The 16,222-nt window shown below is 38.1% G+C and overlaps 1 protein-coding gene across 1 annotated transcript in view; it reads left to right on the forward strand.

Moving 5' to 3' along the window:
- ELP4 (elongator acetyltransferase complex subunit 4) overlaps positions 1-16,222 on the forward strand; it is a gene marked incomplete in the record, with an annotated part of 147,620 nt that overhangs the window by 17,915 nt on the left and 113,483 nt on the right. The window contains 1 exon segment of the mRNA XM_072421861.1: positions 6,530-6,651. Within this exon segment, the coding sequence (XP_072277962.1) occupies positions 6,530-6,651 (122 nt within the window).

Consider the following 16,222-nt stretch of genomic DNA (forward strand, 5'->3'; position numbering starts at 1 on the left):
AAAATCATCTAGTCATGAATGGGATATTGCACCTGGTTGCACAGTGAGTGATGTGATTTTCTGTATATATTCTATGGTATTGCTCTGTAATCTTTCCAGGATTTTTTTTATTCTACTGCAACTTTTTTCTTGCCCCCAGAAGTAAGTAAAATCCAAATATGTTGAACTGTAAAATGCTTTTAACTCGCACTAGGAGAGCTTTGTCAGAGTCCCAGATAGCAGTAAAGTATTCTCCCCAGTCTTGCTTAGCTGGGCGCACCACCCGGCACATTTCAGTTAGCTGTTTTTGGGTGACCTTTTATCTAAAACAGTCCTGGGAAAGGGAAGACACTCTCACTTGCCCATGGCAACAATAAAAAAGAGAACTATTTACCTACAAGTGCAAATCTCACTGGATAAACCTTCCATTAATCCTCACTGGCAAATGCCTTTTTCTCAGCATCATTTTACCTCCACAGATAGCTGGACAGTAGCAAAAAGCAGCTCTCATGGACATGGTCTTGTCCACTGTAGCGACTAAGGGGTCTTTCCTTGTCACAAGCAGAGTTCACTAATTTACTACCCCTAGACCCTCCTATCTGACAAAGGCCCTGAAACTGCCTTGGCCCAACCCACAGTAAAGACCAACAGCAGGAGAAATGACCTTTTATGATATAGGGGATAAATGATACCTTTTATGATACAGAGGACCTTGTTCAGTGAATATAATTCTACACACAGCTGTTGAAGACTGCAGATTTGCCTCTTCAGATTGACAATGGGAATTCCTTAAGGGGTGGTCAAAAACTACAGCCATGTTGTGGGATTTAATGGAGACCAGGTACAGGCTTTAGAAAAGAAAACAAGATTGGAGAGAAATTACATGAAACTGCCAGAATTCACTAATATTACAGCCCCTTTACAATATAGTGTTTTTTTTCATTTCTGTGCATTCAGCCACTCAAAAGTAGATCTAAACTAAAAAATAAAAAAACTCACACTTAACTAATTCTGCAGATTCCTTGATTGCGCTGGTCCTTGAATTCTTCTTTGACCCGGTAGCTGCCGCCATCTTCGCCTTCTTCCTTCTTCTTCTGGGTACGTCTGGTGCTTCAAAAAAAGGGGCATTGCAGTTAAAAAAAAAAAAAAAAAAGAACAAAATTTGTATTGTATGTACAAGGGCTGTTTACCCTTTATGTAAGTATGTATGAGTTTAGGTCCGCTTTTAAAAATGTAATAGTATTGAACCTGATATCACCCGACAATACAGATCAATCTGAGAATGTGTTGAACAACCAATTGAGGGGACTTTTAAGGGCATTGCATAATACCTAATAAACCATTCACCTTAATGTTAAAAAGCTTTAGTTATGAAATGTTGTTAAAAAGAACGATTTACAAAGTAAAAACAATTTTTTCACATATACATCAATAAAAAATCTGTTGTGTGATACCCCCTTATTGTTTGGGTGCTTCCAGTTTTTTCTATGCGTTTCGCGATCTACAATAATAGAAAATATTTACATAAACATAGCATCATAACTTTAACTATCAATACAACCATAACAAATTCAATTTATTTGACATCTAATTGATATACATGAGATAACTTACATGGATGTCTGCTCAGAACCCTTCTCACACAAAAGGGTAAAAAATATATATTGGAGCAGTAACAAAATATCTTCAGTGTGACAAACTGTGACAACCAAAAAATCACCAAATAACCTATCATGACAAAATCAAATTGAAAGTCAGGCTGTTCTAAACATTCTCATAATATCTGTTACACTTACAAAGCAATACTACTTTAATTTCAAACTGTGCAAACTCAAACTGTTCAAAATTAAACATCTCTTCATATATTACTGATAATCCAAAAAATTAATATATATATAAAAACATATGTATATATACGTGAGTGACACATCACAAAAAGTGTTCAAGCAACATAACTTCCAGATGAATCCTTTCTACCCAGTGACAATTTAAAAAGAATTGCTGCTCCTATATAAACTTACTCCAATGCTTTAAAAATAACTTTACCAGATCTGGGTTTTCAGAGGAGAAAAGACACAAGTAAAGGATATACAGCACAGGAAAAAAACAAAAAAGTAAAAAACGGCCATTTAGCCAGAAGATTTCTTTTTTCACCAACCCAAGTTTGCTTCTTGGTAATCTAAAGGGGCTCTGGGGGCTAAACAATAAATGCCAAAGGCCTGTAGGCCATAAAGGAGTGATCAAAGTTCTTCTTTCTGGGGGCAGCTTTGTTTTAGGTTTTTAGTTTTAGTAGCAGTTGATAAATATCTAAAACTAAAATATTCTGCATTAAATTGCTTTGAACTATAATCATTCAGTTCATACTGACTGCCAAAGACTGTGTCCTGAGAACAGCCTGGGCTTGTGGCTGATTATCACTCTGCATAATATCTCTGTTGTTAAAATGTGGTAATTAGGGTTTCACAGGTGTTGTTACCAAAAGAAAAAAAAATGGTCCCCCTTGGGAGGTGAAGTGTGAACTGTACAATGTTAAAACAAGATACTGTTTATTAGTATGTCATACCTGCATGTTCTTGAAATGAATATACATAATATATATTTTTTCATGTATACCACCCTTGTTAACTTTAAGTAGTTTGTAAATTTGCCTCATTTGGCAATATAATGTTGGATTATTTAGTGGTGGCAGCCATTTTGCAGGAGGAAATGCAATTTGCTTTATTACTAACCTAAAGTCCTTAACCTGCATTGACCTCAGAGACCCCATAATTCTTTATCAGTGAAACAGTTCTACTGTTCAAGTTTACATTGCTCTTAAAGTGGAACTAAACTTGTTATTGGTGGGTGGTGGGTAAACTCAGCATACTATCTGATTCTGGCATTTACTTACCTTGTGCAGCTGCCCTGCAGGTCCGGGTCCTGTCATCATTGCATCCTAGAGAAGCGCCATCTTAGCCGCCAGTTCCACGGTGGACTTCTAAAAAAATGGTGATTGTCTTCAGCCTTTTTGATGGCCACTGATGAACTAACTCTTGCCTGCATGCAGGAATCACATTGTCTCTTGCAGTTCACACAGAGATGAGATCCACACTATATGACCCATGGACTGTACAGTGTAGAGATTTAACAAAAAGCCACCAGGATCCAGTAATTTACGGCATGCCTCTTTGTCAATTAGTACTAACCCCTGGGGACTTTCTTAGGTACACCATAACCACTGAAGAAGCAAAGCAGTGCCTAGACACACAAAACACATAAACTTTTTTGTTTTGTGTTAATCCAATATCAAACAAAGACATTTTTGGACTATTTTTATCATCCTTATACTAGATTCTATACTTTTGACCGTTACCGTGCAGTGTTCCCCCCAGCCCTTTTTTAGGCAGGCGCACCACCCAGCACTTTTCAGCAACCAACTGGCTGTTTTTGGGTGGTTACTGAAGAGTTGGGTCACAATACAGGGCCTGCTATCCATCTACACTTTCTTTCCACCCAGCTTAAAAAGATTTCTGGGTTCAGCACTGCCGTGGCCATATTAATATATCTTCACTTATACTGGGCGTGACCACCTCCCCAAGCCTTCCTAACCATAAATAAATACCTTCAGTGGAAGAGCTTTTATAATCATCCCTCCAGAGGCCTGTTTTTCTCTTCCAGAACTTCTTCCATAGGACTATTTGGCAGTTGACACTTCTAGTAGTGTCAGACGCCTCTGTTTCTATCAGGACCATAGTTATATTCTTTGACCCTCCACATCACCATTAATGACTTTGGAGATGTAAAGGTCATATAGAGCATGGCAGGGAACACATGCACTGACATTTTTAGAATTATTAATATTAATAGAATGATTTTGGAAGAATCCTATGGAATGAAGTGAAGGAAGGAGACCCTAGTAGCTATAAAGGTGCATATGAAGTTCTTGCATGGACCTGGACTTTTTTTTTTTTGTTTTTTTTTTTTTTAAATGTGACACAGTTACTTTAAAGTGGACCACTGGCCTGACAAAAGGCATTCCAATATTAAGTTTTCCTAAATGATGGCCGAAGATTTAGAACCTGAAGAAGACCAGATAAGGATGGAAGTGCTGGAGACTGAAGGGAGTGCAGACATCTCCGGGCTAGAGGGATTCCTTTTGGCAAGTAGATGTGCCATACTGTGTGAATATTCTGTCCATACTTCCACATTATGACAAAGTTCCTGGGGGCTCAAACAGAGCATTTAGTGTTGCAGTTTAATTGTGATTGAGCAACCTGTAAATAAGCTTTAAAACAAGCTGTTACCTATAGTTGCAGGCACTGTGGAATAATTCATTTTTAGTGTTTGCAGATGGAGCTTAGTTTTTTACTTGCCATCTCTTGAATCTCTACTGTAAACTTAGAGCAAGCAGACAGGAAAAAGGAGGGAACAGAGTGCTTACGCTGGAACTGAACAATCTTATTGCTTCTTTTGTGATCTTTGTGCATTCATTGCTCCACATTGCCTGCAGCTACAAAGGTCAATGAAAGCATGTAGAAAAAAGTTTTTGGCGTGTAACGGTAGAGTGATGTGTATATAAGGTTGAAAATAGAATCTCTCTTGAATAGGATGTTGCCAACCCCAGTTACAAATCAACAAAAAGGGTTTTTTTTAAGGCAATACTCCGTATTGTATTAAATGATACTTCTCATAGAATGCAATGATACAATGATCAAAAGTATAGAATGGTTATGCTAGGACCTTCATCACCAGGGTCCAATAGTCAACCAATAAGATTGGTACTAGACACAAGTCACCTACCTAATACATAATAGTCACCACATGTAACAGGGACGCAGAAAGGTTTACACGCAGACGGAAAACCCAACATGTTTCGCCCACATTAACTGAATGTGGTTATACTTTAGCCTTTTGTTATTGTTTGAGGCTTGATTTGAATGATTTGCAATTGCGTGTTGCAGCATTATGTATAATAATATGCTTTACACATATCCTGCTGTAAACGGTACATATTCTTCATCTTGAACTTCTTTTAAACATTTTGACCCTTTAACATATGCAAATTTTCTTGCCATCATCAAATCTTTTATCAATTCCATTTTTAATCTTCAGTACGTAACAATCAAGATATAAGTAACACCTTTTTTGCTGTTAAATGTATGTTGCATTTTACACATTTAATTGCATTTGGAAAATAGGGCACCATTTCTAGCAACTCTTAATGTTGTTGACAGTAGCTTTGCAAACAAAATGTCATTGTGAATCGCTCCTAAGCGTTGAAGGGTGAGGCTGTATTAAAAGCGGCACACACAAATCTGTTGTCATTTTACATTATGTCTTCTACGACTCGGTCTTATATTCAGATTGCTTTTACATGCAAACCATTTGTTAGCGCTGTGCATGTTTACAAATATGTATAATTCCAGTTATAGTACAACTGAAAGAAAAATCTAGATTATTAAAAATGTTAACATTTTATTTATGAAGCCCTCTAGATACTAATGAGCAGTTTAGCAGCATTGTCAATATAATTATGTCATTTAGGTTCAGTCCCACATTTAAAAGAAAATCCACTTGGCTGGTCCAGCCAGAATGAAGGATCTAGAAGTTTCATTACCTCCTTTCTTGTGTCCAAAAATGTTGCAGAGATGATGCCACCCATCATGCTGGTTAAACCAATACCTGCAGATATAGATGGGCCCTGTTGTCATCTTAGCCAATTTATTGTGCTGATTACTCTTAATGCATCTCCTATTTAATGTACAGCCCTGCGTAATATGTTGGTGCTATATAAATACTGTATAATATTATTAATAATAATCTATTCTACATTGGAGTTGATACCAAGTGATAATGATCACTTCAGCACCCAGGAATAATATAACTTTTAGAACCATAAGGCTGTGCACCAAAAACCATATATTCAGGCTTTTACCAAGTCCTACATTTTTTGAAATGCAGACATACTGTAGTTTTTGGTAAACATTGAGTTCTTTCAGGGAGCAGATAGTAATATCCATTCTCCATTTTAAACTGGACTCTATGAGCCTAATTTATCGAAGCAAACCTGAAATGGATCTGGTCCAGGATTGAAAACATTTGCCATATAATAGCAAATGATTTTCAGAAATCCATTCCAGGTTCTGCAGTAATAGTCTATCCTCTCCACTCTTTCGGGGAACCTTAATAAATTAGGCCCAACTGGCCTGATTTATTAAAGCTCTTCAAGACTGGAGAGAATACATTTTCATCAGTGAAGCTGGGTGATCCAGCAAACCTGGAATGGATCTGGTCCAGGATTAAAAACATTTGCTAACGAATGGCAAATTATTTGTAAGAAATCCATTTCAGGATTGCTGGTTCACCCAGGTTCACTGATAAAAGTATATCCTCTCCAGCCTTGGAGATCTTTAGGAAATCAGGCCCAATGTGTCAGTTAGGAGTCTTTCCGTACTCTAATACAGAAAAATACTTCTTGTAACTTTAGTTCATTGTTTTTTAGTGTGTTCTGGTCTGAAATCGACATTCACTTTTTGCATTTTGTCTTAACATAATTTTGTTCTGTTCACAGAGGAAGATACATACAGCACGTACTCCAATCTTCTCCTGAAGTATTTTGTGGCTGAAGGTGTGGTTAGTGGACATGAAGTTTTTGTTGCTTCCGCCAGTGGTGATCCACAGACGATATTGAAGGTATTCTTTGGTGTTTGTTTTTACCACAATAATTTAATTAACATTTCTGTCCTAAAGTAAAGAAAATGGTCACTCCTTCCCACAAAGGAATGTTGGGTGCTTGAGTGGCATCTTTGGTTAAGAAACAGCAACCCTCCAACTTACTACCCACCCTGCAGGAGACTAATGCAGTGTTCATAGGGGCTAACTGCCCCTACTAGATTGTAAGCTCTTCGGGTCAGGGTCCTCTCCCCCTGTATCACTCTGTTTATTAGTCTGTCATTTGCAACCCCTATTTAATGTACATCGCTCCGTAATATGCTGGCGCTATATAAATCCTATTTATTAATAATATTAATAATAATAATAATAACAGCCAGGATAGGTGGACTTCACTCAGGAAAGACAACAGGGGGACAGGGCAGGTTCATATCTTATATTTCTTGTTACAGAATCATCTCCGATGTAAACACTGTGTCAGTATTTACCTTACCTTTTGCATTCTTACTGTTTTATATTGATTTTGTATTTAATAAAGAGATGTATAGTTTTTGTACTAGAAGTAGCTGTTCATTTCATTGGGACCTCCCTGCGTAACACTAATTGGCATATAAGTCACCAAAGAAAGTGACTTACATCAGCCTGATCTTTTTTATATGCATAAGTAAGAAGGACTGCACATTTCCTTTAAAATTTACAACAAAATTCCAAAGTTCTTAGTATGCAGATTATCTACAGACCATTACTTTCAAATAGCATCAGGAATTTAAGTTGTAGACATTTATATTCACTCATCTGGTAGGTAAATGTAGGAAAAATGGCCGCTGATTTTCTTCTTCCTTACTCACCTCCTTCTCCAAGCTGCTGATTTGATGATGAAGAACCAGCAGCCTACTGATCAGGACATATTTGTACTTTCTCCTCCTGTAAATATCTTCAGCCAACAAAGCAATTATTTGGCCACATGACTCATAGGAAACAAGAAGTTGTTTAAGAATGCAACTTATCATAAGGAGAACATTCTTGCAGGATTTCAAGCATCCAGATGTCCATTTGAGGCATGGTAATATCTCCTGCACCACCCAGAAGTGTTGAAAGGTAAGTATTCTTTAACATTTTATTTCAACTTAATTTTCACATGGCTTATTTGGCCCAATTGTATTTAGGGGGTAGGGTCTATAAGCGTGCAAAATATTTTAAATATGGATTTTAGTAAAAAAACAGAAATAAATATTGTCTTTAAATATTTGACAGGGGTACATTTTCTTGCATTCTGTCACCCCCCAAATCCTTGACCACACTTATTTTTTTTTAAAAAAATATTTATACCCTAAATCCAGCAGTCTTCTGATTTATCATGTGACCTTGCTGACCCCTTCTCTTCTTCTGGGGCGGATCTGGGTGATCCCTACTGTTGCAAAGAATGACATAATAACAGGAGAGTGCCATTCCATTTTGCAGTAAACTGAGCCCAGGCCAGAATAATCTCACATTCTCATAGGATGATGATTTAAGCCCACACGGTTAAATAATAATGGTGGGCATCATTGATCCGGGAAGGACACTGACACTTGATATTACCATGTGAGACTTAAGATATCAGCAATGAAATGAGTATTGCAGCTGTGTTTTTATCTTAACACATGCAATATAATTAATATATTTTAATTGAGAATTTGCAGTCTAAAGTAAAATTTCCATTTATTTTTAATAAAATAGGTTTCAAAATCTGTCAGCGTTCAAGCAGCAGGCAGTGTCTTCCTCTCTGCACAGTCTAATAAAAATTCCATGAGCGTCCAGCTGTATAATATCACACTGTCCCGCTTACATCACATTTCCCTGCCAACATTCCAATGCAGTAACAAAAAGAGTGACCAAAACAAAAGTGTCGGGACTGTCTTTCACTGGCAATGAAATGCTATAATTGTCCTGCTTTAATTTTATGATATGTAATGGGGAGGTTCCTGAACCTATAACCAAGACAAATATTGCTGATACTTGGAAGGGGAAAAGACGTTCTTTCAGGCCGTAATTATCACCAGGGAAAAATGTGTGTTAAGAAAAGAGACAAGTAAAAGATAAAAAGGCCCATCAACAGCGTAGGGTATATTATATACCACCCAGCAATTTATCCATCATCCTTTGAAAACATATTCATGCCTTTTGTACTCCCAGCTCTCTCAGAAAGTCAGCTATGAAGCTCAACAATGAAAGAGCTCAGCAGAAGAAAAAAAAAAAAAAAAGACTGCCGTGCCTAATGATTTTTTTGAAACTATCAGAATGAGTGTAGAGACGGAATTCTACAAACTTGTTTAGTGTGCTATGCTTGTCACTTGGAGAAGGAATTGCTTCGTGATTATTAGGATTGCACGATCAGATAATAAAGAGAACAAGTCATAAAGCAAACTTATTATTTGTGTCAAGCAACAGGTTCACTTTATTGCTGGCCTTACAGGTAGATGTCAAGGTTACACAGGATTGTATTTTTTTTGCTGCCAACAGAGAAGGTAAATGGATACATTTTCATCAGTGATGGCAGGTGATCCAGCAACCCTAAAATGTAGCTGGTCCAGGATTAAAACATTTGCTAACAAATAGCAAACATTTTTTAAGAAATCCATTCCAGCTTTACTGATGATAGTGTATCCTCTCCAGCCTTGGAGAGCTTTAATAAATCAGGGGCAATGTGTTTGTTCGTAGCAATTGCTGTCATGATAATCATGTCTTAAAAGAAACATACCTGCACTGATATTTACCCCTGGATCCAATATGGGGAATAGTTTATTATTCCCTCAGCTCAGGGTATTATCCTAATACTTTAGTCTACAGATTGTGGTGGACAGGAAGGGGTTCAATGAGAAAATCAATTATAAGGCAACTGCAGGAAAAATCAATATACAGCAGTGGTGGACAAAGCCAACAGTGGGTGGAAAACTGAACTGGGGTTTCTGTGGCAGTGCCACATTTTGCACCTCCACATGTCCGCCCCTGATATACACTTCCCTGCAGTCACACATTCTAGCATTTTGTTGGACTGCCTTTAGCATTGATTACAGCAAACATTCACTGTGGTGTCAGTTTGAAAAGCCTTTGCATTGTTACAACATTTATGACCAGTTTTGCTTTTGTTTTTTGACAAGATCTTAATAGTGGGAGAGTCAAACCTTTGCGTAAAATCCTCTCTGGCATATCCCAAAAATCCTCTATGGGGTCAAAGTCTGTGTTCTTTTGTGGCCAATTTTTGTGCAAAAGTGATGTCTCATGCCCCCTGAACCATTCTTTCACAATTTGAGCCTTATAAGTCCCTGAGATTCCATTGAAATACAGCGAGGGAAATAAGTATTTGATCCCCTGCTATTTTGTACATGTGCCCTCTGACAAAGAAATGACCAGTCTATAATTGTAATGGTAGGTTTATTAAAGCAGTGAGAGACAGAATAACAACAAAGAACCCTCAAAAATCCAGTGCTCAAAAGTCAGAGCTTGATGTGCATTGTAATGAGTGAAATAAGTATTTGATTCCTTCACAAAAGATGACTTAGTACTTGGTGGCAAACCCCTTGTTGGCAATCACAGAGGTCTTGTTTCTTGTAGTTGGCCACCAGGTTTGCACACATCTCAGGAAGAATTTTGTCCAACTCCTCTTTGTGGATCCTCTCCAAGTCAGTAAGGTTTCGAGGCTGATGTTTGGCAACTCGAACCTTCAGCTCCCTCCACAGATTTTCTATGGTATTAAGATCTGGAGACTTCAGGACAACGAGGCCACTCCGGGACATTCATGTGCTTCTTCTTGAGCCACCCATTTTTTGCCTTGGCTGTGTGTTTTCGGTCATTGTCATGCTGGAATACCCATCCACGACCCATTTTCAATGCCCTGGCTGAGCGAAGGAGGTGCTCACCCAAGATTTGATGGTACATGGCCCCGTTCATTATGCCTTTATGCGGTGAAGTTGTCCTGTCCCCTTAGCAGAAAAAACGCTCCAAAGCATAATGTGTCCACCTCCATGTTTCACGGTGGGGATGGTGTTCTTGGGGTCATAGGCAGCATTCCTCCTCCTCCTCCAAACACGGCGAGTTGAGTTTGATGCCAAAGAGTTCAATTTTGATCTCATCTGACCACAACATTTTCACCCAGTTCTCCTCTGGATCATTCAGATGTTCATTGGCAAACTGCAGACGGGCCTGTACATGTGCTATCTTGAGCAGGGGGACCTTGCAGGCTCTGCAGGATTTCAGGCCTTCACAGCCCAGTGTGTTACCAATTGTTTTCTTGGTGACTATTGTCCCAGCTGCGCCGAGATCATTGACAAGTTCCTCCCGTGTAGTTCTGGGTAGCTTTGTCACCGTTCTCATGATCATTGCAACTCCACTTGGGGAGATCTTGCATGGAGCCCCAGACCGAGGGAGATTGACAGTTATTTTGTGTTTCTTCCATTTGCAAATTATCGCGCCAACTGTTGTCACCTTCTCACCAAGCTGCTTGGCGATAGTCTTGTAGCCCAGTCCAGCCTTGTGTAGGTCTACAGTCTTGTCCCTGACTTCCTTGGACAGCTCCTTGGTCTTGGCCATGGTGGCTAGTTTGGAATCTGATTGCTTCTGTGGACAGGTGTCTTTTATACAGGTACTGTAACAAGATTGGATTAGGAGCACTCCCTTACAGAGGGTGCTTCTAATCTCGGCTTATTACCTGCATACAGTGAAGACACCTGGGAGCCTGAAATCTTGATGGTTGATAGGGCATGAAATACTTATTTCACTTAATACAATGCACACCAAGCACTGGGTTTTGAAGGGTTCTTTTGTTGTTACCAAGCAATTATAGACTAGTCATTTCTTTGTCAGAGGGCACATGTACAAAATCAGCAGAGGATCAAACATTTCTTTCCCTCAATGTATGCTCATGCCACCAGAGAAGAAAAAATCCATTGATGGAAAAACCTGGTCATTCAGTATAATCAGGTAGTCAGCTGACTACCTGACTACCTTTTTGATGGCTCAACAGAGCGATCTGGCAGGTGGGAGGGATTGGATTATTGCAGAAGAAACATGCGGAGGTTTGGTTCCACTTTATTGTCAGAAACCTTTTGCCAGTAAAAACATTTAGGATTTTTGGCCATTTGGTTAGCGTTGCCCTTTAAAACTCCCTCCTTTAATGAGATGCAACTTTTTATAAAAATCATACTTTTTTTTAGTGTAATGTTTGTTTCGGAATACGTAGACATCATTTAGTGTAAAATCAGCTTTTCTATGAAATTTCATTTTAAATACACATTTTTTTTTCATCTGTCATCTTCTGCTTCTCGAACGATAAAAGGGCATGTACTGCTTTAAGCAATTAATGTTTCTTTCTTTTGCAAGAAAGTGACATGAAAGTTTAGAATTTACACTAGGGCAAGACAGCAGTAAACACGTTCCTCTCACCCGCCTCTGGGTACTGTCATTATTCTAGTGCCGTTTAACCCTGCGTGAATCTTCCCTGCCTTGCTCTACAATGAAGTCTTGTGTGTTATAATAACAGGATAAATGCGAGTCATCTGTTAAAAAGTCATTCCAGGAAAAAAATAATTTAAAGGGTTTGTAGGCCCAAAAAATATTTTTTATCTTTTGGTCTGGTTTGGTTTTCTGGTCTGATAAATATATTTTTATATAGGTGCCAAAGCCTGTTGGTCCCAGGAAAAAACTAAATCTTTTTCTCAGCATTGTTCCCAGAAGTCTCTGTGTGGCCAGGGCCTACATTCTTTTTCCCCAGGGGTGATTCCACAACCTGAATGAAGCAGAAATCTAGTTTCGCCTCCAGTCAGGAACCTATATATTGCCCCAATATACTTCCTGGGTCATCTGGGGCCATTGGTTTCAACATATTCTTTCTCTAGTACAAATAAACCTTCATAGGTAACTTTATAAAGGACGGTGCTTATGTTTTCCCATCATTTATTTTCTTAGCTATCCACATCAGCTTATGATATACAATATCTAGGTGAAGTGTTATTGCTAGTTAAAACCCCCTGCTTATAGACACCTTTTCCCCATGTAGGGGTAAGGGAGAAGTGTTCTTTAGTTCTCTACACTTTCTAGGGTGACTGTTCTGTTTCACACACTAGACACATTGGGCCTAATTTAATAAAGAACTATTTAATAAATATGGGAGAACCTGGGTGATCCAGCAAACTTGCCATAGATCTGGTGCAGGTTTGAAACCATTTGCCAACTAATGGAATTTTTTTTGAAAAATGCATTCCTAGCATGCTGAATCACCCAGGTTCCCCCATGATAGTCCATCTTCTCCATTCCTGGAAAGCTTCAATAAATCAGACCCCAATATGTTAATTGAAAATTGTGAAACTACAAGAGGAAATGTGTAACTGGTAATTTTACTAGGTGAAAATAATGTTTTAGTTTTATGAAACTAGATGAAAAAAATATTTAATCGAAAGACTGTTAATCAGCAAAATATTAAATCTTGAGTTTATAAAGGAACTGAACTCTTTGCTTTGCCCACAAAAAAGTAGGCAAAAAGCAAAGGACCAGTCACCAGTATTGCCCCTTGTCTTCTACAGCTGATCTTTTTCCCATTACTGATTATGAAGGACTAACTATTCTAAATGAAGAATTTCCCATGGGTTTCCTAAAGAAGGAAAATCTCAGAAAAGATAGCATCACCCTAGCACTGAATGCTTGTTTTGTAAGCAATTAGTTTCTTTCTTTTAAGCACCGTAGATAATTGGCTGAGTCGTTTTCAGTATTAACACACATGTCAGCTTGGCAAAGCTTCTGTTTTTGTTGTGTGATTTTATAACATCTGCGTAAGTTAAATTGAAGACACATACCACATTCTACCAGGTGTGGCATAATCTTGTTTCTTTACCACCCCTCCTAAGCGTTTAATTGCTATTTCAGTGGGATTCATTTGCTGGAACACCCTTGCTGCTGTCTGCATCCTAAAAAAAGAACCTTGTGGCTTAAAGCCACATACATTGAAATCTTATGAAAGGTGCTCTAATTTTATTTTCATTATAAAAACTTATACAGACTGAACCAACTTCCTCATTATTCGTAGACTAACTTCAGATGGACATTTTGCACAACAGCACTGCTGCAGTTCTCAGCTGCCAAACAGTCCTCAACCACCCCAAAGCCATTGTTATCTTTAAAAAAGGAAATGGAAGAGTTGACATCTTTCTTGTACTGGCGTTCGGTTGAAGTACTGTTGCTGTTATTGACATGATTCATGCAGCTTCTTAAGGCAGTTCACTTCCAACCTCTTCTGCAAGCACTGGCATTGGCCTTTTAAAATTAGTACTGAACTCGGACCCCTGGTGGTAAGGATAGGTGCTTGAAAGTCGTTAACTATCTGCTTGATAAACACCTGTCTGAACAAAGCCTCAAAGTATATTTAAACCAGTAGGAACACAAGTTCTTATACACAAATGTTTTGTTTAGATGAAATGTTCTATAAAGTGGCACAATCTTCCTGATGCACATCTGTAGCCACATATTTGGGCCCAGTGCCGTTTTACAGCCCAGAGGAGGCTAGTCAAATCAATGACCATGACTCACTGTGTGCCAATACCACAAAAAATGCTGGCAGATGTAATTTGTTGAGTATCACAGAGCTTCTGGATTGCACAGGGAAGTGCTTGATAACCTTGTCCTCAACATCTTTATTATTTATGTGGCAGCACAGATTCACTTTTTCAAACTGATTTATTTGAGAAACAATGCTAAACTGTTGCAAATTAAATATATGTTTGGAGTAACTGAGACCTTAGTTGTAATTTACCATTTGATACATTCTAACCTAAATCTAAAGACACATGTCAAATGATGCTCGCCCAAAACGAGCAGTCATGCTTGTCCTCCTGATCACCATTGAAAGGTTACGTACACATGTCAGATAAATATCGCTCGAGATATGTGCTCATGCTAGTCTCAGGTGAGAATCTGACGTGTACAGTGGTTGCCCTACGTCGTTCATGGATCTGCCAGGATGGATCTATGATCAACTATCGGGATATGATGGCTATACAATTCAAAGGAGATAGATGCACATTGTGGATGCCACTCGCTTATTCTCCCCCCTGTCTATTGAACAAAATGGAATCTGTGTATGCAGGGGTCGTTTGTTCATCATTCACTGAAAACAATCATGAAAGTTCTTTTCCTGCACTGAATTCCTGCACCTTGTGTTTTCAGCCTTAAATGCCATGAGACTGCTGTTGGGTGACACCATCTTGTATGTGATGTCAAAAACTTCAGTACTCCTAGACCTGTCATTCAAGTGACACTTCATAATTTTCCATTTTGCTCCTTCCTTCCTTGCTAGCTATATATATATATGTAGTTGGGGAGGATTGCAAATGTAGCCCAGCAGAGTCAGTAGTTAGACACTCCACTTGGAACAGATGGCTAATATGTGCATTAAGAGAGCTGTGTCGGGAAAACCGCTTTTTCTGAAGTAGTCAAATCTCTATATCAGTAATTAGTAATATAAATGCCATATAATTCTACATGATATGCTGTCGTTCTTTAACCTACTTCATTCCCTCTTCCTGAAGCCAAGTCCTTTTCAACTGCAGTGAGTGTTCTCTTATTACTCAGGGATTGTTTGTTGAGTCAGGCTTATCTTCAAGGGGAAGAGACTTATCCTTAAAATTTAGAAAGTGAGCTCTTAGTAACAAATAGAAACATGATTTGAAAGGAATATACAAACCCCTAAAATGCACAAAGAATTTTTATTTAAAATTAGTCATATTGCTTTCTTATACCTATTTAATATCAGTTCTGTATTTTTATAATCATAATTGATGTTTTAAATATTATTTAGGAACATCTTGGTTTCACAAATACTGGACTTTCCATTTAGAAATCCCAGCATTGCCTTTATGTTTTTGCCAAACTATCTTAAACCACTGGTTATGATGTTACTTTTTCAAGAAGAGGCATCCCAGGGATTTTTAGCCGGAGTTCCATCTGTATACTAAAAGTAGAATTTCTCTATGAAATATTTCATTTTTTATCTGATAAAAAACTAACATTTTTATTTTTAGGCCATGTATAAAAAAGCACAGATATTACCTTTTATGAGGGTGTATACAGGTCTGTTTGTGTAGTTTGCATTAGCAATTAGCAGTGTAGCAGGTTAAGCTTCATTAACTACTAGGAGATTATAAGATGGCATTCCTTATGCCTGATCGAACTTGAGGTGTGATAAGGGTCAGGCTATTTGCAGAGAAAGAAAAATATTTTGCTTTGGGCACCTGCCAGTATGGAGTAAGTAAATAGAAATAATTTTGTGTACTTGATGTCTGCAGACACTTCAGTGAGACTCATCTTAGTTTGATGACTTATAATTAGGCTCAATTGATGCAATTATTTTGCATTTAATGAACTTACCTGCGGCATGTAGGCATTTATAACATGTACACTATTCATCACGTTTGACTGTCTCTATGAAGAAGCTAAATTGGCTCTTACTCACCTAGGTGAGGGCAACTAGAGTGTCCTGCACCTATAGGATAGTTGAACAATGTGCCACAAGTCTCTAAACTGATGCTTTATGCTTATTTATAATTAGCATTAAATATTTTTTACA

The sequence above is a fragment of the Pyxicephalus adspersus genome, chromosome 9 (assembly GCF_032062135.1).
Source record: "Pyxicephalus adspersus chromosome 9, UCB_Pads_2.0, whole genome shotgun sequence".
NCBI classification, from domain to species: domain Eukaryota; kingdom Metazoa; phylum Chordata; class Amphibia; order Anura; family Pyxicephalidae; genus Pyxicephalus; species Pyxicephalus adspersus.